General features: G+C 30.8%; 1 protein-coding gene across 1 annotated transcript; it reads right to left on the reverse strand.

The window, feature by feature from the left end:
• Positions 1 to 757: 757 nt before the first annotated feature.
• On the reverse strand, positions 758 to 27,878 carry LOC126837227 (RUN domain-containing protein 1). Its single transcript, XM_050571052.1, has 13 exons — positions 27,404 to 27,878; positions 22,658 to 22,742; positions 21,286 to 21,426; positions 21,040 to 21,214; positions 20,411 to 20,505; positions 10,518 to 10,608; positions 9,122 to 9,219; positions 6,783 to 6,910; positions 5,926 to 6,127; positions 3,191 to 3,400; positions 2,540 to 2,637; positions 1,211 to 1,305; positions 758 to 1,056 (listed from the first exon to the last, which is right to left on the reverse strand). The coding sequence occupies exons 1-13, from the start codon at positions 27,529 to 27,531 to the stop codon at positions 950 to 952; spliced, it is 1,653 nt and encodes a 550-aa protein (XP_050427009.1). The 5' UTR covers positions 27,532 to 27,878; the 3' UTR covers positions 758 to 949.
• Positions 27,879 to 27,938: the final 60 nt, after the last annotated feature.

Here is a 27,938-nt window from a genome sequence, read left to right on the forward strand (position 1 = left end):
TTCTTCTCGGTGTTTGTGTGATTTACTCAAAATCAAAAGCAAGTATATATTGTATACAGTGCAATTCAATGGAACTTTGGCGGACAAGCCCGTTGAAACTAGGTCACAGAGGGTTGTCCGAATCTGGTTGTGAACCACTCCAAAGTGGTAGACAAAGCAAGTACGGCGATTTTTTTTTTAAAGGGGGAGGTGGTGGGTTAGATAATAATACAACACATTAGCACACGGTAGAACTGAAGAAGGTGCAAGCCTCGTTGTTTGCTGACATTTCTTTCATTTTTTTTTTTTTTGAAAGCCTCGTGGGGTTTACCGAGGATTTTGAGAACCTCCCCCTTGGCCCCACTTTCCATCCGATTCGATTTGCCGTGCTCTATTGTGTACCTAACCCTTTACTAACGTGCAGTGAATAGTCGAATACTGTTCTTGGGAATTATTTTTTTTTTTTAAGATATACAAGGAGATATATGTCCCTGGTGGGGTTTCAAACGGCTGTAGGCGGTGAAGAAAAACAGGTCCTTATGTAATATAGGCGCAATTTCAATTTTTAACTTGGGGGGGCTGGACATTTTTTTGATATATATATATATAAGTAAATATATTTTTGTTTTTCAAAATTGTACGCACAAACTAATTTTTTTGGGGGAGCTAAGCCCACCCTAGCCCCCCCCCCCCCGTATTTGCGCCTATGTCCTTAAAGCTCCCGACCCGGAATGACCCGGGGGAGGAAAAATAACGAAAACGAATTTTTTAACGAGGGCGTTTGCATGTATTTTGTATAATAATAATAATATATGTACAAGTATATTATGCAACACGACAACTATTACTAGATAACAGCGTACGGTACAGTACCGGTGATGGGAATCGATGAAAATAAAAACAAACATAAATTACAATCAGAGGTAGTGCAGCGTAAGTAAACGTGTGCATAGTTTTCGTAAGACAACCGCTAAAAGGCGTCTTTGATGTTTTGCAATTGTCTTACGGCCAAGTCGGCTGGCAGGTCGAAACTGTAATGATTGAGTTTGGCCAACGACCGCAGAGCGTCTTCGAAGCCTGAAATAAGATATGAACACACGACGATCATTCACAGTTGGGCACGTCACGAGGAAGAGGGAGGATTATTATTGCACATTGGCGACATTGGCCGGCAAGTGTAGGTATATTGTTATTATTGTTGTAACTAATTTTAACATCACACACTACTAACCCGTTTGGCCCACGTAGCTCCACGGTTGGTAATACATTTCGACCAACGGCTGACACTTGAACACAAATCTCAACCAATTGACTAACGTTTTCGAGCTGTGAAACGTGCGATACAAAAATAAGTAAGTAAGTAAGTATGTATAGCTGCTGTTAGCCTAACCCAACCTAACCACCGTTGTTGTGCACAGTTCGAATAAAAAGTTATCTGAGTAATCATCATCATCATCATCATCTAGATAACACAGTATTCAGGTAAGATGTTATTCGAATAATTTCAAAAAATAATTATTCAAAAAGTTGTTGTTTAAAAAAAATTAATTATTCGAAAAAATTTAAAAATTAGTTATTCGAATAATTAAAAAAAATTCATTATTCAAATAAGTTTTTATTCAAAAAATTTCCAAAATTAATTATTCGAATAAATTTAAAAATGAATTATTCGAATAATTAAAAAACAACATTATTTAAATGGTTTTTATTCAAAAAAATTCCAAAATTAATTATTCGAATAAATTGAAAAATTAATTATTCGAATAATTAAAAAACAACATTATTTTAATAAGTTTTTATTAAAAAAAATTCCAAAATTAATTATTCGAATAAATTTAAAAACTAATTATTTGAATAATTAAATTAGAAATTATTCGAATAATTTTCAAACGTTTAATTAAACCCTTCAATGGCCAAATTTAAAAATTTTATTGTACACGATTTTTTGTAAAGATTAACCCACCAGAAATTTGGGAAAAGCGTATACAGAGTGATCCAACTAACGTAAGACACTCATTTTCTCTGTAAATATGAATATTTTGAGAATTTTTCCCCCTTAAATTTTAGGTACATATTTTACTACGTCTTATGTTAGTACTTTATAATATGATAAAAGTTCAATACGTTTACAAAAAATATATAAAACCAGTATATATACACATATGCGCAACTAGGGGAGTGCTAGGAAGATTTTAGCACCTCCAAAAATTCATACCCCAACCCTTGATTTGTACGCTTAACATTTTTTTTTATTTTAGAATATTTTTGTTTTCAAATATTATCATGTTTTATACCTAAAAGTTTGATGATAAGAATAATTATGTTTAGTCTTAAGTATACATAATTTTAGCACCTCCTTAAAAGTGGGTCTAGTTGCGCCTATGTATACACATACACAAAAAAACTGTATTCGAATAATTTCAAAAATAATTTTTTTTTTTTTATTCGAATAAATTGAAAAAATTAATTATTCGTGCAATTATTTGCACAGCTCTAGTATACGTGGCTATTGGCTATACTACTAGTGTATTCGTTTTTGGATTTAATTTTAAAAGCTCACTTGAGACCGGCGCACACCAAGGCCTTGAAACATGAATCGTAGCTTCGTTTGTACCGCGAATGCGACGACACGATACTTCCGATAATTGACAACAGACACTGTATCATATGGAGAGGGCAAACAAATTGAAAAAATATAAAAAGATTACATTTTTTTATATAAAAAACAATTGCCCCGCCAAAGCGCGAAGGACGTGTTGGGGGAATTCCACACGGTTGGCACACAACCGGAAAAATCGACAGTTTTTTACCTAACAAAAATGTCTGATTATTTATCTGATAAGAGATAAGAGAGATAAGAGATAAAATGTCTATCTTATCCCTGATTTCTTTTCGCTTGTCTATGTATTTTGTTTTAATCGTTCGCAACTCGTCAACGGCCAGTTCGAGCCTCATTTTTTGCTATTTAGAGGAGGTAATACCCAAAATAATAGTACTATTGTATTTCCAACGGTATGAAGTCTACAACGCGCACGCAGGGATATAACGTACAAATTGTCAGAAAGATGATTAGATTTCAAAAATTACAGCTTAAATTTTAAGATAATATACGCATTTGAATGGTTAATAATATGCCCTCCTTTCTTTGTGCCATATTGTTCCATCTACAAAACAACTAATTATCCGAGTACTACCGGTGGTGGGTACGTACTTGTTTGTGGGAATTGGACGACTTGCAGCCTTCGATGTCCAAATTGAAACTCTGCGACAGTTTCCGGGCGGGCGTCGAGTTGAAAGAGTCGCCGTTTTTCAACTCGTAGTACTTAAGTATCAGCTCCCACGCGTGCATGTTCGATTTGGAATTGTTCGTTCTGGGGTGCAGACAGTCCACGAACGGCACCACGCTAGTGCTTTGGCCCACCTGCGAAAAGGTCGAGGGTAAACAGGTTGGGTTAAGGAAAGGTTAGGTTTGGTCAGGGAAATGTTAGGTTATAGGTTAGGTCAGGGAAAGAGCAGGTTAGGTTAGGTTAGGGAAAGACCATGTTAGGTCAGGGACATTTTAGGTTTGGTTAGGGAAATGTTAGGTTAGGTTAGGTTAGGTTGTTATGTTGTTTAGTAAATAGGATGATGATTAGTGTTATAGTCGGACATAGTATTTTTTTCTTGTTCATATTATGTGCAATTTGTGATCTTGTAGGCCAATATGGTCAAAATTGGAGGGACAGAGCCCTTAACTATTGTATGTATATTATAAACGCTGTTGTTTAAACAATAAACGATGGTAGCCGGGAGGAAGTAATGTAAACCACGACCCCTCCCGGTTACCGATTCAAAAAAAAAAAAAAAAAAGGTTAGGTTAGGCCAGAATAGATGTAAACCTTACCTATAACCTAAGGCCGCCTAACCTTTTCGGTCACTTCAATTTAAGGGGGGGGGGGAAAGTCGTTTTTTCTAGGATTTTTTTTTTTCAAATAGTAAGATTTATTAAAATGAAATAAATTACATCATGAATTGACCATTCAAAGTATTTTATAACAAAATTTCATATCGAAAAAATTTAAAAATGGCGGCGTTACAGCCGCTTGAATTTGGTATTAAAATTTTGCGCCGTGAAGCGTACAGGCCGTTCTAATTATCTAGAAAAAAATTCCAACATTTTTCTGTTAAAACACTTTTATACGCTTTGAGTAAACACAAAATTAAAAGAAAAAAAAATTAAATAAAGATCATTCAGGATCATTTTTAACGAAAAATACTTATTTTTTGTAGAAAAAAATTCTAAAAAACAGTATTATTATTGATTAATTAATAATATTTAATAAACATTTAGGGTCACTCAAAGGCCAGTAAGATAAGGAAAAAATGCGCTAAACCACACATGTCAATCGGATTAAAATTCATTGAGAATATTCTTCAGACGATAAACTAATTTCCTAATTTTTTTTGCACACGACCCTCCCCCCCCCCTTAAACACTGAGTCGATAATAAAATATACTTTGGTAACCAATGATGTATAAAGTATATGATGCTTTACTAGGTATAACTATTTCAAATAAATAATTTAAGTTATAATTTTTTGTTTAAATTTAATTTTGCCAGCTAAAAATAAATTTAATCACTTTTCGATTTGGTATATTATATAAGTAGGTTCAATGTAACAGTGAATAATATATAATATATACAGGGTTATTCTTGGGTTTTTATTTTGCATTTGATTTAACATATTTATATATATATATATACAACTATATAATTGCTTTAGTGTTTTGAAAAAAATGTTACCCTTCCTCCTCGCTTTAGTGTTAGGGTACAATGTGTATAGTTTATTTTTTTTCATTAATTAAAAAAGTAGTTTTAATTTATAAAACACTCCGTCGAGCGTTTGTTTCCAAACTGTCTAAAACTTTCATAAACTCCAAAAGTTTAATAATATATTTTGTTCTCAAACGTCATTTTTTAATTTACAGTTTGTTCGTCAACTAATTATATATATATATATATATATATATATATATGTTTACTCCAAATATTTTATATTTATGAAATTTCGGTAGTATTTAATCGTATTTTTTGGTGTAATTAATAAATTTCAAAATAGAGACATGTACAATATTATCATGCAGGATGTATTTCATTGTCAAGCTAATATGGATGTTGATATTGTTTGAAAACACATTTTGCTCACTTGTCACTATAGTGTCGGATTTGATATCTAAAAATATATATGACGACCTTCTCTCCCCCTCCAAAAAAAAAAAAAAATATATATATATATATTATAACCTTCTCCACTCAACACATAATATTCATATTGACCGAAAAGTTTTTTAACTATTTTTAATGATAAACAAATTTTTCATTAAAAATTTCAAGGTATTCCTTTGCGACGTTATTGAATATACTTTCGGTGAATAATTTATGATGAACCATATGCATACTGTTTTTTTAGTAGTTTCATAATATCTGGTCTTAATCGATTTACAGGCAACATATTTTATCAATATTTAACATTTCTCGTAAACCAATTTCCGTGGTTCGCCACTAAGTAAGTGCCTACCTAACAAATTCATTTGACTGTCCTTATATATCCACACTTCATGCAGATAGGTACATCAAGTTGTTAAAAACAGTATGCATATGGTTGACTCCCAGCCATAGGACATATGCATGTCAAAAGCAACCGTACAACGGTCAGGATAGGTTAAGTGTCTCCTCTATATCCTTCGGTTAGGTTAGGTTAGATTTGGTTAGGTTAGGTTAGGTTAGGTTAGGTTAGGTTAGGTTAGGTTAGGTTAGGTTAGGTTAGGTTAGGTTAGGTTTGGTTTGGTTAGGTTTGGTTAGGTTAGGTTCGGTTAGGTTTGGTTCGGGAGTTGCACAGAAGGTATCCGTTGGGCATAGGCATTGGGTATTGATTGTGGCTAACCACTACTCCAAACGTATCTTACCACCATGAGACCGTGTTGCATCAAGTGTTGAACGGCCGGCGCCAGACGTTTGCGGACAATCGAAGCGATTTTGCCGTTGCACTCCATCGCTGCCAGGGCGCCTTCCGAGTCGGACATGTAATCGCTGTCGTTGTGGGTTTCCGGCACGTCCAGGATTTCCAGCAGGTCGGCCACGACCAACTCCAGGTTGGCCCTTTGGTCACTGTTCGGACGGGCAAACAAACAAACATCATTGCAGTTAGAGAGGCATGTGTACGCGACCGCCATTAATAATTTATAACGGCGTTTGTGATTTATTTATTTATTTATTAAACAGCACCTATGCAAATGCGTTGCCGTCGAAATTGATCGAAACCGTCTCTACTGCAATCGAATTATCATTATTATTATTAGGTGTACTCTGGTCTGGTGACGTTTTCGGATTTCGTTATCAATATAAATGTATTCGGAAAAAGAAGAGCGGTGAAAGCGAATGCGTAATGCCGTTTGTTGGGCGCGCGTTATGCAAATTATTACCGTTGGGACGACACTGGCTAAAAGCAGAGCAATACCTGTCTATACGTATTATAGCCGTTATGTATTATTATAATGTAAACTGGATTTCCCCCCCCCCCCCCCATAAAACCATCGAGTAAGTAATTTTTATTTTTCGCGTTGGCTTTTAACGTTTATTGGATTTGAAATAAAAAGCCGTCCGGATTTACCTTGTGCCGCGTCGTACCTACCTGTTAATATTATATATATATTTAATAATATTATTTTCTCAAAGTAAAAATACAAAAGCCATTAGTGTGGCCACGAATGGTGCAAATCAAAAGCGACGTTTAAGCTCCCATACAGACACACCGCAGTCTTACCCCCAGTGATTGATTTTCGGCGTTTTCTTCAGTGTGTTCTTCTTGAAATGTCTCTGGCTACACGACATCTGAGTGCCGATAAACATGTGCAAGATGGCCGACAGCCTTTGGACGGCGCTCATCGTGTTCTGTGGCAACATTTTATAAACATTTTTTTTTACAACAATTTGTCTTTATACTTAAAACAAAACACACATTGCACCGCCTAGCTGGAAAATTTCCCCAAAGCCTGTATAAGGGTTCATAATATATTGTGCAGATCGTGCACCTCAAACCTCCGGTTTCACTGTGATGGGGACCAAACATTTCTACAATATATATATATATATATATCTTCCTGTCAGGCATTACCTAGATGTAAATGTGAAAAATCCGAAAAACGACTACAGTTCTTGTGTGTATATTCGTTTACATATCTGGAAGTGGAACGAGTAGAACAGGTCACGTATTTGGCGAATAAGTCAAGCAAAAGTAGCATTTAATCAGAAAAAATCTTCACATTTGGAGCTGAAGAAGTATACTCAGGAGCTATGGAGATGTGGTTCTAGAGGTGAACGCTCAAGATAAGTTGGATGGATATTTCGTTTAATGAAGTTACTATTGAAATAATAAATATGGCAGAGGAAGGATGTGAAAAAATAGCATAGAAACGAATGGATTGGCCTTGTACAGCTGAGACACGATGGATTGAATCTTCGGAATGAAAACTGAAAGAGAGCTAATTATTGTGTACTTTTTGGGCAAGGCTGCTGCTGGACTTTAAACTCTCTTTATCGAATAAGTGGTTCTGCCTAATTGATAATTTTTCGGATAATTAAAATCATAAACGACCAGAATTATTGCCAAAGTCCAAACCTGTTGATATACCTGTTGTTGTAAACAATCATTAAAATTACATTTTTTTTTATTAATTTTCCCTCACGTTTATTTCTGTAAATGTTTATAAGTATTACTTTTTTTCTCAAGCAAACAAAACTAATTGAAAGCAGCAGTTGGCAGTTATTGAAAAAAAACACGGTCTTATTTTAACAAATTCTGATTTAGATGATTTAGCGATTTTAAATATTAGGTATTCCTTTAAAAATCAAATATATGCATTTATAATAAGAGGTTGCTTATATTGGTATACATTTTTTTTTTTTTTAATTATAATCTGATGGCAACACTAATCTCTTTAACAATTTAAATTTAATAAGTACCTACATTATACAACGTTTTGATTATCGCCTAAAATATTGGTATAAAAAGTAACTGTTTTTTTTAACTAGTGAGAACACATTTTAGTTTTGGCATCTTTAGTTGACCAAATATTTTTAAATAGCCTCGACGAAGCTACTTAATTTCTGGTCTGCATTTAATTTCCACTAAGCGATTAGTGATTTTTATTTTAGAATACAACCATGTCAGTTTGTAGTGTTGTTTTTTTTTTTAATAAATTATTAACGGTTAAAATTATAATCGACTGTGATTAGAGTGATAATATCTATACTATTTTTTTTTTAATTAAGAGCTATATAAAAACAACTATTATGATAATTATCAAAACTCGTTAAGTTCATGTTAATTTATGTTATGAAATATTATTAAGTTTAAAATTAATATATGACATTAAAACATTAACTCAAGTTTATTAAAAAATAAATAATAACTTTACCGTTACATGTTTAACAAACATCTTATAAATGATAAATATATGATAATTATTAAAATAATACAGTTTTAATAGAAAAAAGTCATTTTTTTTGTAGAAAAACACGGTTTATTTTTTAGAAAATTAAACAAACATTTAATGATTGAAAACATCCATTTCTTTTGTTATTCCAAACTAAAATAGGTTTATTTTTATTTTTATTCCAAAAATTAATAACACATTTTTCCTTATCTAATTTAGGACTTGTTTACACCGTAAGTATATATTATTTTTCTACATTCTCGAAAAAAAAATGGTCTCTTATGAAATAATATATTTTTTTAAGGAAATGTTTATTCGAGGTAAATACTTGTTTGCAATTTTCCCAAAACAACAAGTACAGTATTTTTCCCGGAAAACTTTTTTTTTTTTTTTTAGGAAACTATACTTGTACTTTACATAGAATCGAATCTGAATGTGAATATTATATAAAAATAAAATACATTTGCCAATAAGAAAAATAAACTTTGTGTGGGTGGGAATAATTTGATGCAAAGTGTGTGTGTGTGTGGGCCGACCGAAGGGTGGAATAATTCAAAATGGCTTTGAACTATAGCAAACCCACCTAACATAGACTAGAGCAGACACGTGTCTGACCTAATGCAAACAATGCAAATAATAATAATAATACAAAAAACAGTCCACGTACCAATTCTTTGCTGGATTTTCTGTCCGACGATTTTTCCTTGCCAGTCGTCGACGTTATGGTGATTTTCTCCCCCGTCGTTCTTAATTTAATTTTTCCGGCTAAAAATAAAAATTTAATCTCGTTTCTAGATTTGGTTATTCAAATTTCACGTTACAGTGATTTTTTTAATGTTAAAAATAATTGTCGAAAAAAATCCTTGTGTTATATTTAATGATGATCGAAAAAACGATAACGTTCCAGTTGAAAAATAGTATTTCAAAGGGTAATATCATATTGAAGGGAAGCTTTAGGAGGAGGGTCACTTAAGATGCAACACTTGATATTTAATTTGTCTCAACTTTATAGGAGAGCAAAAAAAAAATCAGTTTCAATTACCATTCGATAACATTATAAAACCGTGTAACCGTTATCTGTTATCAGTTATGCGTTATCTGTTGACTTTATCACAATCCGATTCCTCGCGAAAATTTAAATTTAACAGTGTGCACCAAATAAAAATCGTTTTTAAAAAAAGAGCTGATTAATAAACAATAACTTGACAATATTCTTAGAAGGAGCATTGGCCAATAAAGTTTACTGTCATGTCTGGACCGAAGCCAATGGCAAAAGATAAAGCAGTGTGATCGGTAAGTACTGTTGTTTATAACACAAACGTCGAGTCCTACTCGATAATTAGTTGTGTACTTTTGTTTATTGGCAAAAATCAATACAATTCGAGTTTTGTGAAAGGTAATTTGATAAATAATTTTGAAGAGAGGAAAAATATGTTTTCCGTCTGGGGAAAAGTCTAAAGTTTGTCAAAGTTTCAAACGTATATTCTCGAAAACAAGTCCCCTTGAGATAATGTTTTTTTTTTCCACTAAATATAAACTATACAATTTTATCATCGGTGCAATTATGTATATAAGGTTTAAAAGACTTTTTCCGGTTACCGAGCTCGTATCCGATTGGTTTTGATTTTGTCATATAATAATAAGTGTGCGATTGAATAATTTCGCATCTTCCAATAATGAACTTTGGGACCGGAGCCGCCGGGTAAATACTCTAAATGAGGGGCTTTGATTGAAAAGCAGTGACTATCAAAATACATTATCATACCCCGGATGATGTTTGTTTTGGGCGACGGATTCAATCTGTTATCCGGGTAAATAAACGCGTTTTATCCGCACCACTAGCCCTCGAACGGGGGTACCTTTACAATATAAAGGTAGGTATAATAATAATATATATAATATAATAAACGACGTTGGCTGTTCCGCGCCAAACGGAATTACTCATTTATACACCGTGTGTTTACCCAAAAGCCGCCGGGGACCTACGCGGGTGTTGTGTGGATTTTCACCGAGGCAAACACACTTGAAATCCAATAGCGAACATTTCTGTGAAAATAACTCACTTTGCAAATATTCGATAAACCGTTCCAGGTCGGCGATTTGCGTCTTCAGCTGGCCGACAAGATGTTCCGTCGCTTTCATCGGGTTGACTAACTTTGAGAGGAAAAAAAAACCAAAAATAAATAACAATAATAAGAACCCCATACAAAAAAATAATTTAAAAAACACGTATTTTATTTACACTCGTATTATCAACTCGTTACAGGCGCAAAATGTTGTAACGTCAACGAATGAAAACATTTTCAAGCCAAAATGTACACGCTGTGTGTTATAACTACAACACATTTCGATAGAAATTATTGACGTTATAATAGTTTAATTGATTTCGAACTTGTAAAAAAAAGTTAATAATAAACCTCGTTATTTTCTCCGCTCCACGGAAAAAAACATTGAATCATTTATATACTATCTCTTATCATTTAACTCTTAACACTTTTATCATTTATCAAATATCTATTATCTCTAACTGCAAGTGAAAGTGATTAGCAAAAATGGTGACTTGAAATTTTTGTATCCAATCCATAAAATAAAGTTGATGTAACCAAATATGGTTATGTCGTTACAAAATGCCTAACTTGAACTTAAAAATGTTTTTCATTGACTTTTTTTTTACAAGTTCAAATCAGTTAAGCTATCTGACTATCGCATGCTGCAATAATTTAATTTGACCTTTGTTGTAGTTATAACAAAATATAATGTGTACAATTTGGCTTACACAATTATTATGATAAATACAATAAAGTAACCTTCCAAATATGAACCACAAAAAAAGCCAGTTCGAAATACTCGTATGTACTAAAAATCAATATTTTTATATAATTTAAATAAATTCAATACAAATATGAACTATACCTTGGGAAACTAGCTCCATTATTATTATATAATATATATATATATATATTTATATATATATATTCATAAACTATAGAATGATAATATTATATCAAAACTCATTTTGTGTATTTGTGTATAATTAAGATTGTTATTTTAAGCATATTTTATTTAAATGAATATCTGTGTGCCGAAAAAGTATAATTTTTAATAGTTGGTCACAACAAATAGCAATTTATAGCATACAAATTGATATTTTTTTTATTTTTAAATATGTTCAATGTTTCTAGGAAAAGTCGAGAAAACGATTTAGTATTTTATTCCTTCTTTATACTTTTTATTTGATCTTTTAATGTATTTTTTATTGCAAAAATATCGTTTTTGCAACACTTACGTAAATTTATGGAGCAGTATTTTATGTAAATTGATAAAATAGATTATAAGAAATATTACATTTTCAAAGTAACTATGGTAAAAATTTAGGCTTTGAATGACAAAAAGAATATAAAATCATGTACTTTGAGTCGAAGACAGCCAACACCAATAAATGTTTGGAAAAAAGATGAGTCAAGCGACAAAATTAAAAAAACTCTTATATTTTTTTTTCAAAAGACATGGGCCAAAATCTGTAAAAGTAACAAGTTTAGTATAAAAAAAACCAACAAAAGATTCTAATGGAAAATAATCATCTTTAAGGACATTTTCTAAAATTGTTTTGCATTTTTAGTCTCCAAGGGTATAGATTTATTTTCGCTCATTCATGAATATATTTTTATATTATGCAGATTTACTTTTAAATGAACCACACACAAAAAAAAACCATTTGCCATTACATTCTGTTCTGGATATTACAACTCATTGTGTTCCTAATTGGTTTTCATAATTTGGTTCTATTGTGTTAATGAATTGTCGATATTTTAGCGGTTACGTTAAAGTACTTTTACGGATCAAAACACTTTAAACCGCTTTGTTTTTTTTTTTAGTTGTACTTATTCATACGGTTTAGGAGTGTTTGTTACTAATATTGTTATAAATGGGCAACAGATTAGATTTTCGTACAACTTTGTAAACTCATTCCAATTTAAAAAAGTATAAAAAAAACCTAAAAAAAAAAAATTCGATTAAGTCTACATTAAAAAGTTATTGAAAAAAAAGATAGTTAAAAAAATCGTGCTTTATTGTTGATTGCCCATAACGATTTTTTTTTCAATTATTAATATTTGAAACTTTAAAAAATGTTTGGTCAAGTTAAGTTAGGTTAGCTTTTAATCAATTATAAAAAAAATTTCATAAAATATATTTTTTTTTTCATAATAAAAACTAAACTGGCATTTTTGGAACGAAGGTCCTTATTTTTTTTAAACGAGTTACTTAATTCTGAAATTTGATTGACAGTTTTTGTGTTTAATGTATTATCATTAAATTTGTCTTTTCTTTTACCAATTTTTTTCTCCATCTAATAAAAAGTTGCATTTGTTTTAAAATGTTAAAGTGACAAAGTGGAATATTAATATTGTTTTCGACAAGTTATTATTTTAGTATAATTTTTTATTTGTTTGATGTATTCAAAATTAATTGAAATACATTTGTTTTTCTAACGTTTTAAACTTAAATTTAGATAAACTATTGTAAAATATTTGTTTTTTAATTATTAATTAGGCATTGAACATGAAAGTTGTATCTTATTAATTGAATTGTATTATCTGAATTAGCACGTGTTTAAAGTGTATTTCCAGTGAAGTTTATAATTTCAAATGTATATTTAAATTTATGGGCTACATTACATTCAGAAAAATAATTAACGTTTAGGCGTGTGTTTTATTTAAAATGTACAATTAAAATAAATTATATTATTAACTTAAAAACTGACAAAATAAATGTATAATTTGAATTTTTTGGTCTAATGAACTTTTTGATTGATTATGACGTTATACGCATGACAAAAAATGGACTAAACATATCATATCATATAATTCATATGTATGTCAGTATTTATACTTATTATTACAACAGCTACTAATTGCTATTTTTTGTTATTTTATATTTAAAAAACTGGGCTGTATTAAATACGTTTTTTTCAGTAAATAAAAAACAAGAAAACGTTTGAACTGCTTAAAAATAGTTTTATGTTATTTTTTTCAATCATGTCTAACTTGTTTTCAAATGCCAAAGCGGTTGAAATAACTAGATTGGTTATTTAAATAAAAGAAGGTGTAAAAAAATTGAATAAATGTATAAAACCACAACAAATAATATATAATTATAAATTTTAACAGCAATTTGCAAATTGTACTGTTATTAACTATATTTAAAATTTGTTGCGGATTTATAAATTTATTTAATTTTTTTTCTACCTTTTGGGTTTTATTTAAATAAAACGCAATTCTGAAAATAACGGCCGGTTTAATTTTTATGAATAATTCATATTAAGCAATCAATCATTTAGAAGTTATCGAAGAAAAGCGAAAACCATAAAAAAAACATTTTCGTGCACGTGAAAGTCAATTTAACGGTCAGTTAAACTATCTAAATGAGTGTTGCGTTTTTATTTTCAGTAATAATAATCAAGTCGGATAATAATAATAAGGTGGATTAATCTTGTCATCGGTTAATCAGAGAAAATCATAATATTTTCATATCGATCACGTTAAAACAAATTTTTAAAGCTAGACATTAGAAAAATACATTCGTTTATTGTATAAAATATTAAATCACGAAATTACTGTGCTACTAAAATACAGAGTTTGATTAGTGTACAAACCCGTTGGTTAATATTGTTAATGGAATTTAAAAATAGACAACTTGATCATCTATTTTTAATCATTCTTGTTATCACTTTTAATAATCGTTGATTAATATTATTCAGTTTGTTGTCTGATAAGAAATCATTGGCCAACTTAATTAACCATGTTTTATGCATGATTTTATTTTGCACAACAAATTTAACGTAATTATTGTAGACAATAATATATAATTTTTAACATTTTTTTTCTCCAAATTTCTGATAATTTATATACCTACGGGTAAATAAATTGGGCATTGAGAGGTTGAATCATTTTTGGGCACGAGACACCGACAGTGAAACTTGTATAGAATAATTATATTAAACCAAGACACAAAGCGGATGGCGGGAATTGTTGTCACGTAGACCGAGTAGGTATGTATGCAAATTGCAATTAATTTATTTAAATTAAACGTCAAAGAACAATAATTGAGAAAGTTAAACGAAAGGGGCAGAATAGAGCCGCCATGGCAGGTAGCTAACCGCAAACCGTACTTTGGGTGCAAACATAAACGCATAACGCGGTTGTGGTATCTACAAATTCGTCGCCTTTCCGGTTCCCTTTGTCTCTTGTCGACATTCATTAGAATTATTGTTTTTTTTCAGAGTTTAAAAACTTTAAAATGTCTGTATTATATTAAATTTTAGTGCTCGGCTAAATATACTAGGTTATTATGCATATCCCCACTTAATTTTATTATCAATACACAAAGTGTACATCATTGTTTTTTTTGTAAATTTATAGTACATAATACCATTATAAAATAAATGAATTTCATTGGCCGACCCTTACGCCGCCATTTTGTTTTTATCATCGAAAATGTCGGTGGAGAGGGGGTAGAGATGCAATAACCTAGTATATTTATGCCATGATTTAGCGTTTGAAACTCTCATGAAGTGTACAATTTTGAATTATATCAATGAAATATTTACTTGAATGACATACATTTGTATTTCTTTGTTTGTAATTAAACATTTAAATATTAAGAAAAAAACGTAACACAGTGTGTACTTATATTACACTTAATTGAACGTTAAGTTAAATCTTATCAATTTAATGTGTGGTAGTACCATTAAACGTTAAAAAATGATAAGGCAATGGGGCCAAATAGTGAATCAATTAATAATAAATCCAATATTACACAAAATGGTGAAATATTTCATTTGAAATACTTCAACCTTTCAATTTCTATCGTCTCTCACTCAATTCTTCCCCTCTTTGTCCCGTGGGATATGAATTGTGACGTTACACGTATCCTGTTCAATTATCCCTCTTTCCTTGCCAGTCGTATCCTTTTTTTTTCTCTCTTCTCCTATATTGGTTACATATTTTCTCCTGATATCCAACTTCTTCTTAATTCTTGTTTCCCTATCGTTTTAAACGCTAGCTTCCTAATTTAACTATAATAATATGTAAATCTTAAAAAACCTATTGGCATTGTCTAGTATGTGTGCTATAATGTTTTATAACAAAAGCAAAAGCACTAGCTATATCAATTAGTATCATTTCAGAGGACAATAATGTTTTCCAATTGGATATCTTTTGCTGTTCGGTTAGATAAATACAAATTTGTTGATTTTTTTTTCTTGTTTACATTTAACTAAATCCGTTTGAATGTCTGTACGCACAAATTTAGTTGATATAGTTTCTGCACAATAGTATTAAACGTACAAAGGATCGTTTTAATCCTATATATTATGTTAATAGTTTGGAAAGTAGGTTTATTGTGTGACAATATATAAACGCAACGCGATAAGCCACGACGAGAACAGTTGTATAGTTTGAATTTTGCAGTAGATGTTTCGTTGCAAAAGTAGAAATCTCATAATATTCTACTCGGGTTGTCGCTATTATATTAAGTTAATTAACTTTTCGAATTAACAGTGTAATACTGTTTTGTCGCATCAGCCGAAACTTGCATCTACACGGCTTTACATGTGTACTATCTGCTGTGTATAAGTATTGTTTTGAAACTAGCGGGCAAAGTTAAACGATTAAATCATAAATTTTAACCCGTTCGACTTTAAGCGACAAACTTGGCAAAAACCGACAGACCGACTCGATACAATCTTACTTGGATACTTCTAGGCTGAAAACAAACGACAATATGCAATACCAGCTGTGGTTATCGCATGCGTGCATAGAATGTAATTGTTATACGTATTAATAATATATATATATATATATATAGTTTCTAATTATCGTCCTATATCTATCATTTCTATCCTACCTAAAATTTTCTCAAAAATTATCAATTCAAAACTTACTCCGTTATTCATAAATATAAATAGTTCCGCAACAACATGGTTTCTGTAGTAAAAAATCTACCGTCACAAGTCTAATTACCTTTAAGCAATTTATTTTAAATTCTTTCTCTATTGGACAACAAACAGACGCAATTTACACTGACTTTGAGAAGGCTTTCGATAGAGTTGATCATCAATTATTAATTCTTAAGCTCAGTAAAATTGGATTTGCTGATCCTCTTCTATCTTGGTTAAATTCATTTTTAACCCTGAGAACCCAATACGTAAAATACAAAAACTTTGTTTCTAATCCCATAGCTGTAATTTCTGGAGTTCCACAAGGTTTCTCCACTTATTTTTAATCTATTTATCAATGATATTGTTTTTGCTATCAAAAATTCTGAAATCTTGCTTTTTGCCGATGACGCAAAAATCTTTAAATCCATTAAAACTCCTGATGATTCTTTATTATTACAAGAAGACTTAAATAATTTCAACGATTGGTGTATCATTAATAGTCTCTCTATAAATATAGATAAATGCCAAATTATAACTTTTTCAAATAAACGTAATCCCATTACTTATAATTATTGTTTAACAAACATTAATTTACTTCGTTCCTCATTAGTTAGAGATCTTGGAATATGGTTTGATTATAAACTTATGTTTAATTTTCATATCCTAACAATTAAAAAAAAAGCCCTTTCTATGTATGGTATGATCATACGAAACTGCCTTGAATTCAATAACCCCATAACTTTTAAACAACTGTACATTTCTTTTATTCGTTCACAGCTAGAGTATGCTTCAATAATCTGGGAGAATAATAGTATTGGACATAGCAAGGAAATTGAAGAGATCCAAAACAAAGTTCTCCGATTTATTTGCTTTAAATGTAAAATACCAAGGACCCCCCACTCTGGATATGATGAAATTCTAAATTTTTTAAATTTACAAACATTGAAAGAAAGGAGACAAAATTCCTACGTGTCACTTATTAATAATTTACTAAATAATAATATTGATGACTCTTTTATTCTTAGCCTCATTAATTTTAAAGTCCACCCACATATTTTACGTAATAAAGATTTATTTCATATTCCATATCAAAGCAAAAATGACTTATTATATTCGCCTATTAATATTTTAATGACTACAGGAAATAACTTACTAAATAAAATTCAATTTATTTAAACATATTGCATGTTTATCATTTACTATATATTATGTAATTTTTAAGTTTTGTTTTATAACTGCTGTATTTAGATTTACCATGTTATGTTATTTCGTTGTTAATTGGACATTTGTCCGTAATAAATAATAAATAAATAAATATATATAAATTATAATTATCGAGCATTGTTTTATGGCGTAGTTATGTTTAAGTTAGTTAAAACTTTCAACAATTCAATGGAAGGTATATAAACTCAAAAGCAATTGGTCGTGCAAATGGCGGATCTTGAGATGCTGTCCAAGCAATATAGAATGGAAGATAACAAGGGAAATTTACCAAATTACTCAAACAAGATAAATATTATGCTTTCAGACATAATTTAAATAAATTTAATACGTTTATTTTTTTTGGATTTTTAAATATGTTCAATGTTTCTAGGAAAAGTCGAGCAAACGATTTAGTATTTTATTCCTTCTTTATACTTTTTATTTGATCTTTTATTGCAAAAATATCGTTTTTGCAACACTTACGTAAATTTATGGAGCAGTATTTTATGTAAATTGATAAAATAGATTATGATAAATATTAAATTTTCAAAGTAACTATGGTAAAAATGTAGGCTTTGAATGACTAAAAAAATACAAAATCATGTGCTTTGAGTCTAAGACAGCCAGTACCTATAAATGTTTGGAAAAAAGATGAGTCAGGAAGATAAAAAGGGAAATTTCCCAAATTACTCAAACAAGATAAATATTATGCTTTCAGACATAATTTGAATAAATTTAATACGTTTACATAAATTTAGTTTTTTTTTTTTTTTTGTAGGAAGGATGTTTAATATGATTAATAGCGTGCACGAGTAAGTACATTTTTTGGAAAACCACCCTTTCTCCTCTCAAAAAAAAAAAAAAAAAAACAACGGGGAATAAGGTAATTTATTTTTATTGATTACGTTTTGCCGGGTCTTGCCAATGTGTTTGGCCACTCCTGAATAATTTCCAACTAAGTCTCATTATTCAAAACGAATGTAAAAAAATAAATCTTGTTCGCATTTTCCGGCTCAATTTAAATAATAACCCGTTTTTCACAACACTCGCGTTTGCCCATCCGGCTAAGATAAACAAAAAAAGCGAAATTTCATAAGAACAAAGGATTTAAATTACATAGAAACTTTATGGTACTTACATCACTACTTTGGCAGCTAAAAGGGTTTCTTGAAAGTTGATCGTCTCTCAGAGTCACAAACACTAATAATTTTTAATTAACTAACTTGTTTTAGTTTTTTTTTTTTTGAAATATCAGGTTTTTAATACAGTTGAAGCGATGAGAATCAAAAGGGTTAAGTGAAGTGACTTGAAATTTTACAGACGATCAGAAGAACTCAATTTATGTTTTCAATAGTTTCTCGTGAGTTTGGTGTAGACTTTTTAAAAATTGATAAAAAATTATAAAACAAAAAGAGATAGGCATAGCTTTCATTGGCTGTATGATTAAAAACTGTTTTTTAAAAAACAAATTGTCCCTTGTACTCTTTTTAAGTTCTCACCCATCGAATTTGTGACATGTTTCATGATAGAGAAAAATTATTAAAACTTTTTTTGAAATCAAACAGTTTTTTTAGACAGCAAAAAAAAATAGTGTTCTTTAGTAGACTTAAAAAAAAGCGAGTCCTCCTCTGTGTGTGTCTGAGTGACATTAAATTCCTTTTTCTTTAGTTAAGTTGAACGTACCCTATTGAGCTCATCACCGTTCCCTTACCCTAAATCTGTTCTTTGCAAAAATAATTACTTAAAAGAATACTTCCCTGTTTACAGACATTAATACTAAACTTCGAATTTATAAAACACTATAAAACCCCTTACGAATTTATGGCCTTCAGCTTTAGAGCAATGCTAAACAATCCAATTCCAACAAAATTCAATCCTTTCAAAATATGACTAAAAATATTAATCAATGCATCATCTTATATCTCTATACACTCCGTAATGAGCTCAACATAAAAACAGTCCACGGAGAAGTTATGAAAAAAAATGTCTTTCCTTCTACAAAAGATTCTACAATAATCTAATCTACCAATCTAATCTGAAATCCTTTCAACCTTGAATATAGCTGGGGACCCACCTCAGCTAAACATAAGTGATCGGTTTTTTCAATAATAATAATAATTAAAAAATTAATTAAATAAGTTATTTTAATTTAAACAATTCAAAACATGGCAAGTGTCGCTAATAAGTTGGTTTGTTTCTTAAAAATTATATTCATACTCTTAACACGTATGCTTATTGTACAAATTGTAAGATCTTTAATAAATTGATTTTTGTACAAGCTCATATTTCTAGAAATGTTTTAAAATTACTAAATGGATTTTTTTTTTATGGGTAGTGGCTATAGAGGAACTACACGTTGAACTTTAATGCAAAACTCTAGTAAGTAATTTTTTTAGTCTTTTTTTTCAGAATTGTTTTTTTTTACTGCATCGCATTTTGACGAAAACATTTATTTTTTTTTTTTTTAGAACACAAAATATATTTCAATATTAAGTTTGTTTTGTGCTCGGCACAACCGTTTCTAGACTTGCTCTAAAAGCGATTACACGGAAAAAGAAAAACACTTATTGTTTTTTTTTTTGGTGGCGAGATCACAGGCTTAAGACTTCTCAGACTTCGCTCCCTTTGTCCCACTTTTCTCTATTTGATCTTTTATAAATTCTATTTTCTATTCTCCGTACCGACCTTGTTTTCGAAACAATATACATTTAAATTTCCCGGTAACACTCCCAATTGCTACCAATAATTATTATTTTGGGTAAACGTGCAAACGACACAAACGTTTGATTTCACAAAAAAAAATGTATTACATACTTTTTGAATTGCGTTGTCGACTTCTTCTTTGAGTTCGCCAACAGAGATGTTTTTCGGATCTTTTATGCTGACGTTGAGTTTTTTTTCCACTTGGTCTGTGCAAAAAAAAAAAAAATACAACATTTTCTTACTTGTCTGTGTCACATTTTGAGGTTTTATAAACAGGGCTATCAACATTTCTCGGGACAGTGATTTTTTTCTATGAAATAACTGTGTAAGCTAAAAGAAAACATTTCAAACCAAATCCTTATTATATTTTAAATTTATTCCAAAGGTTAATATTTACAGGTGACTTTCAACGCTCGAATAATATCAGATAATCAGATTTCCATATAACGTTTTCCATTTTAACATGTAATTAAAATATTAATATACTTGTTGCTATAATATATTTTAACTAAAATATCGCGGATTAAAAATAATACCTTGAAGCTTATAGAAATTGAACCGGATTATTAATTGACACGTTCGAAATCGATTAAAGCCACTTTTTATCATAAATATTGCCCTCTTTAGAAACTATTTCAGCTTACACAGTTTTTATCGAGGAAAATAAATCACTGCGACATGAAATTTAAATAATCTTGTATATTATGTTTATAGGGATTGCTTTTAGCAAAAAAACCTACTTATTATATTGTTCTGTCTTTCCCGGAAAATGTCCACAAAACTTTCGGGCAAGTCAAACTCGTCTCTGTTGTTGTAAATGTGATATTCCAAGTCTTCTAGTTGTTTTTTCATTTCGTTGATCACTTCGATTTGTACCTGATGTTTTTTTTCAACCATTTGGTCGTCGTCGTTGTTCTGAAATCAAATCAAATGACAGCCGCAAGTTCGGTTAGGTATTGATCAAATCTTGTACTTGGGAGTCGTACCGTGGTCACGAGCAAATGGTTCAACGAGCAATTCGTGTAAACGTTCGGGATGCCTTTGAACGCGAATTCCTCGAGATTGTTTAATAAGTCCTTTTTCTCTTCGTCCGGGGCTTCGATGACCTGATGTATTCTCAGTTGTACCTGTATAATGTTCGTATGCAGCCACGAAATGGTTGTAAAAAAATATCCAAGTATCAATATCGCAATTTCGGGTGACTTTGGACGGTAGGGCACAGATATATGTATATATATAATAAACTAGATTGATAACTAGTGATAAGAATTAAAGGGGACGTCCGCCATTTTTGTGGGATTTATGTGTGTATGAAATATATATATATATATATATATATATATGTGATTCTGCGTTATTAACTCTACTTATTAATGTTATAAACATATTTTCATGTGAAAATATTCATGTACGTATATAATTTATGTATATATGTATTTATGTATGTATACAATTCATGTGTAAAATTAACTTTTAACTATTATGAGCAGTGATAACAGTTATCAAATTGTGATAAGGTTCTAATTCCCACAAATATAGCGGAAAATGGTAACTTCAATTATTATCTCTATTGGCCAAATTTCACTTTATATATATATATATATATATATATATATAAACTAGATTACTAAGTGTACGTGCCGCCAATAGAGATAATAATTGAAGTTACCAATTTCCGCTATATTTGTGGGAATAGAACCTTATCACAATTTGATAACTGTTATCACTGCTCATAATAGTTAAAAGTTAATTTTACACATGAATTGTATACATATACATATATATATATATATATATATATGGTTGGCTACACTACCGGATCAAACAAAGTCTGTTATTATTAAAGTGCTCATATTTAGCAAGCACGTGACTATAGTTGGAGCCAAAAAAAAACTTAAAGGTAATTATTATTTAGACTACATTAAACTTTTATAAAAAATAAATCGATTAAAATGTTTGTGTTAAAACTTTTGCCGACTAAGTTGCGGTTTTCATTTTTTTTAACGGTTTTGTTAACTTGTATAGGTACTGTTAATAATTTATTGCATGAAATCAAAATAATATTCCTAACCTAATCCTAAGCCCGACAGACGTGTTCTTTTTTCGTTAGGAAACTTATTATTTGGGTCAAGAATAAAACGGCTAAGACCATTTCTAGTAACAGTCCTTCGTTGCCAAATTTGAGTTAAAAGTTCAACATTTTCCAAAATCAACCGAAATTACGGTATCGGCAATAATGGGATGGATTAGATAACATAATCTGTGTAATATTATACATGCAGTAAGCGAAAACTGTGCTGTCTGTAAAATATTTAATATAGTATCTTGTTTTTTCAGTAAGTATAATATACTACATACCTGTGAAAAATGCGAAGTTAAGGCTATGACGGATGAGTGAAGGATATCGTATTGTTCTTCCAAGTATCCCACTCGGTCGTTTTCACTGGAAAGATAACACAATGAGCAATCCGTTAACGTCAGGTTATAATATTATCTACTACGTTACATCATTTTGTGTTAAAATATGAGAGATTTTATTTATAGCTTTTAACTTTCATAAGTACACCCAGAGTACACATGTTACATAAAATCTGACATAAAGTTGTCCAATTTTATTTGAATGATACACCGGAAAAATACCAGGAAAGTCGCTTTTTTTTATATAACAAGAAAATGTTTAAATAATTGTAAAATATGTTCAATTTTTTTCTTAATCATGTTTAAAAACAAAGAGCACAATCGTTTATAAAATAGATTACTTTCTCGATTTAAAAAAAATCAAGCAAGTATGGTTATTGAAAAAAAAATAGCAATTGTTGTTGATAAAATTAAGAGCTGTATACAAGAAAAAGATACAAAATACTACACACCAATAATAAGAGAATAGATATTTCTCTTAGCTTTGATACAAGACAGTATACAAGTAGATAGAATTCCAAATCTATGCTGTATAATTATTTGAATTTTAAAAAGTCAGTGTGTTACATCTTATAAGCGATTGGTTTTCAATTTTCTCTTAAACTATAAGAAAGTTGTTTCTAAGCTGGTTAAAAAGAGCTTGTCAAAAAAATAGAAAAATTAACTAAAACAGTTAAAAATAAGTTTAGTGTTTAAATATTTAATTGTCTTACAATTGACAAAAATTGTAAATTTTTACTAAATTTGTCTTAATCCATTCAGATCTCTGAAACCGATGAGCTGGTTTTTTAATTTAGGGTCTTATTAAAATAATCTTGGCAAGAAGAAGTGCAGTGAAGAGTTTCAGAACTTATGTGATATAGTTGTATAGCATAAAAATATATTTTTCAAACCTAAATTTTCATATTTTTTGAATTAATTGCTTAATAATAAAAGATATATTGTAAGTTATTCTCCAAAAATTAATAGTCAAGAAAGTCTACATGCCGACCTTGACTTGGCAAGCGTCTTGTAAGAACAAAATGGCCATTTTTGATATAAAACATATTTTTCAAAAATATAATATGCTGATACCTTTTTGCAGTTTGACCTTTATGTAGAATTATTAGTAACGAAAAAAAATAATTAACGTCTACTGGGTTTGTATTAAATATGGCCTTTGGTTTTTTAATAATTTAACATTATTTTTTATTTAAACTTAAATATTGCTATCCAGAGGGTATTATATTAAAAAAGGGAGGGGATTCGGTAATTTCAATAAAGCTTTTTATTATTATTTCCATTTACAGCTAATAAAGAGTAATTATGAGGAACGAGAGAAGGTGTATTAACATAATCAATCTAGTTAAGGGTTTTCAAAATTTAATTCAGCTTTTATGAATACCATATTTTAAGATATGGCAAGATACTTTTATGGACGCTAAAAGGTTGTGGTTTTATATTGTATTGTGATTATTTAAAGTAATGTAGTGTATCTCAAGACTTCTCTTTCTGGAGTGCTGGCTTTTTGTGTTCATCTAAACTTAACAACCTATTGTAATCTTGAATAGTTCCCTTACGTGGGTCATAGTATTTTGTGTTTTACAAATTTGAAAAATAACAAGTTTCAGAGAAATAGGCAAAATATATTTTATTTTTTTCAACAATCCAAAAGACCGTCGACAGACATAAATCAGAGAAATGTATTTTTTTTTTTTTTTTCGAGAAGGGTTGGCCTTTTTTTTTGTTGTTGTAATTTATCTTTTCTGCGTGCAATTTCGGGACAGACGTGCTCGGGGGGGGGGGGGGGTGGCATTGTCGGACTCATACAAAATACAATTGTATTTTGAAAAACGTTTTACAAATTACTGTCTATCCCTGAGTAATGTAGTGGCTATTGTGTATTCAGTGACGAGAAAAGGGAGAATATCAAAACGGGGTCAAGCCCCGGCGAAAGGACCTTTTTTGTCAACGTTTTATTTAAGGGAGACCGTCGCGTACGTGTTTGGGTTCAATAAAAAAAAATACCGAAAAAAAATATATAGACTGGGAAAATCCCAGAGTTGTTGTATTAGCGGGAGAACACTAATTTAATTGGTTTTACCCTATCCAATTTAGACAATGATCCCCGGGAAGGCTGCCCTTCCCCCCTGCAACCAACTCCAAACCAGCGTGGTTATAAATCCCCTATATACAATGGCGTTGTAGTTTTATGATATAAAATCATGATACAGGTACTGTGATCGAATGTGTTTCCCAGTGGTTTTTGGAATGTGTAATTCGATTAATTAGATTAAAACAACATGTGTTTAGGGTTATTCGGCACGATGCGTTCGGTGTTTTAGTGTCGGTTTGATTAGCCGAGAAGGTATTGTTTTTACAATGATGTGTTTTTATAAACCACTGAACCGCGTTCTTCGTGTAGCAACTCTAAAGATCGGAAATCACACCTGTAAGGTACTTTACTGGGCCAAAAAATAAAAAAAGTTCATCCCTTTTCCCTTCAAAATCTAAAAAAAAACACCTAAAAAATGTAAATATTTTTCAACTTTTTATTACTATGCTCTGTAACTTTTTAAAAAACATCTGAAAACATAGTACTACCGATAAACATTGACACACCAAAAAAAAAAAAATATTAACCCTTTCCTCTAGAAGGGATAGAAATGTCTTAGGGATTAATGGTCTAAAAATTAGACCGCAGGCAGATTCAGTATGGGACTATAATATAACATATACAATTTTCTCAAAAATCTCTAAACAAACTTTTAATAAGAAAAACCCCAAAAAAGGGGAAAATTACACTTTGATAGTTGTCAATTTCCAGGGTGCTACCGAGGCTTTGTAAAATTACAGTTATGGGTGTCCATGACTTGAAGAGGTGGGACTGAGCAGTGGATTACTTTTTAACGTCTGTCAGTTTTATTAAATTGACAATATAACATCTGGTTTGTAACATAATAAATGCGAATGAATCTGTGAGACTATTACAAGTACAACGTTTACACTATAACGATTATTATTTTTGAAATCGAATGCGCCTTGTAAGTACCCACATTAAACACAGTTCTGAACATTTTTGGTATTTTATTATTTCAATAGCTACTCAAAAAGTACGTGCATAATATTTATAGTACGATTTTTTTTCATAGTGAAAACCATACAGCGTTTATATTTGCAATCTATGCGATTATTATACATCTAATTAGAAATTAATGACAATGTGTACATCGTTAAACACTAAAAAACACATTAGTTTATATTTTTTAATTGTCCAAACTTTTTTTGATACATACCCGTTGGGGGTTTTTTATGGGAGGGAGGGAGGGGCTGATCAATAAGCGAATATAGTACATACCCATACAGGGTGATCATTTTGTCTTGAACCACTGAATATGTCATAGGGTGTAATAAGAAATTTAATTTTTTTTTTTTTTAGTGTTTTTATACAATGTGATCTTAATTTTTCACAATTTTGTTTTTTTGTTTTTACCCTCCTCCCAAACTAATTATTTTTATAACAACATATGAAAGTAGTGGAAAATCGAGATTAGAATATATAAAATCATTATCAAAAAAAAATTCAATTATTAATTAAACCCAATGAGACAACGAGTGGTTCACGATAAAACGATCACCCTGTATAGTATTTGCCTAATTGTCTTTGTGAATTGCGCGTCCAATGTACGCGTGTGGTGTTATCGTACGCCCACACTAGAAACAAAAAAAAAACTATGTCATAAATTACAATATTAACGATGGGACGTTTTCCCTGTCAAGGTTGAGCAACTATACACCGGCTATAGTTTGTAGAGATAACAGTTTAATTTAGAAAAAGTTATCAGTTCCAGCGACGGTGACAGTTCCGTTTAATTATTTTCCTTTTTTTCTTTTTCAACATTGCTAGCTATTTATTTTTTAAACAATAGTTTTTTGCACATTAACGGAGTGACCATTTTGACTGTCCACACACACACACACACAACCATAGTTTGATTTAATCAGACCTTAATTGAATTTTTAATGCCCTTCCACGTTTGCCGTGCACGATGACACTGAGTGAGTACTTTCAACGCAAAACAGATTAAATTTGTATTTTTTAAAAGGTCAATAGCAAATTTCGTCGAAAATGTAACCTTTTCCCCTAGAAGTAAACTCGTTGGCGGATATAAAAGGGGGCATGGGATCCTTGAAAAACTCCAAAATTAATTTAGACATTTTGAAAAGCGCTAATTTTAAGTCTTAAGGTTCCGAGAACCTTTTCTTTTATTTAGTATCTATCTCGGTGAAGTTTTTTGGACTGTTTTCTCGAAAATCTGTGATATTTGTATTAAGGAACACCATATGTTTGTGTATATATGTCGTATCGCATTTCCAGGTTAGGTTTAAGGTTAGGTACAACAGTCAACAGGTCCGTGAAGAACACACTATCGATTATTGCAAACTCCCCATAACCCTAATACTGAAAAATATACAATTTCAAGCTAATCGTGTACGATGTTATTTTTTTTTTAAATTAATTTCTTTGTTCTTTTGACTACACCGACTTCCCCACGTCCCCCGCCAGGGTCTACCGAGCCCACTGTGTTGGCTTTTCATTTTTTTTTTTTTATTATGAAAATATTTGCTTAGGAATTTTTGTGCAACTATTTGGCGATGTGCCTTTGTACTGCGTATGGGGTTGATTTCTAAATGGTGGGTACTCACTCCCAGTCCTTGTGGCTGGTCTCGCAGAAAGAATACACAGCGGTGGTTTCTTCTTGTTCGCCTCCATCGTCGTCCGTGTCCGGCTGCGATTTCCGGTTGCAATTATTGTCGTCCTCGTCCACTTCCATGATGGCGATTAATTGATAAATGTTATAAATTCGGTTTAACAAGACGTGGGTGCACTACTTGGACGGTGCTGCTATTAATTCTTATCGATTCGTCGCGTGTCGAAACGCACCTTACGCTTATACTTGTATACTTGTACACAATTCGATTAAATATAATATAATATTGTATAATACCCTGTGTGAATGTAACGTGACGGTTAACGCGCGCGCGATCAGTCCGGTAGACGATAAAAAAACAATTATTATTGTCGATTTGGTCGTGAAATTAATAAAAAACTATAATACAACATAATGTACACAACAGCAAAACAGCCCACACACACACACACACACACACACACACACACACGCATAAGAGCTTTACAATGTTATTTTGCTGCCGCCGCAGCCCGACGGTTGCAGCTGTT

Source organism: Adelges cooleyi, unplaced genomic scaffold (assembly GCF_023614345.1).
Source record: "Adelges cooleyi isolate 19-005CV unplaced genomic scaffold, UGA_ACOO_1.1 ACOO_flye_CR_arks_rails_tigmint_CR_PRNA_247, whole genome shotgun sequence".
NCBI lineage: Eukaryota > Metazoa > Arthropoda > Insecta > Hemiptera > Adelgidae > Adelges > Adelges cooleyi.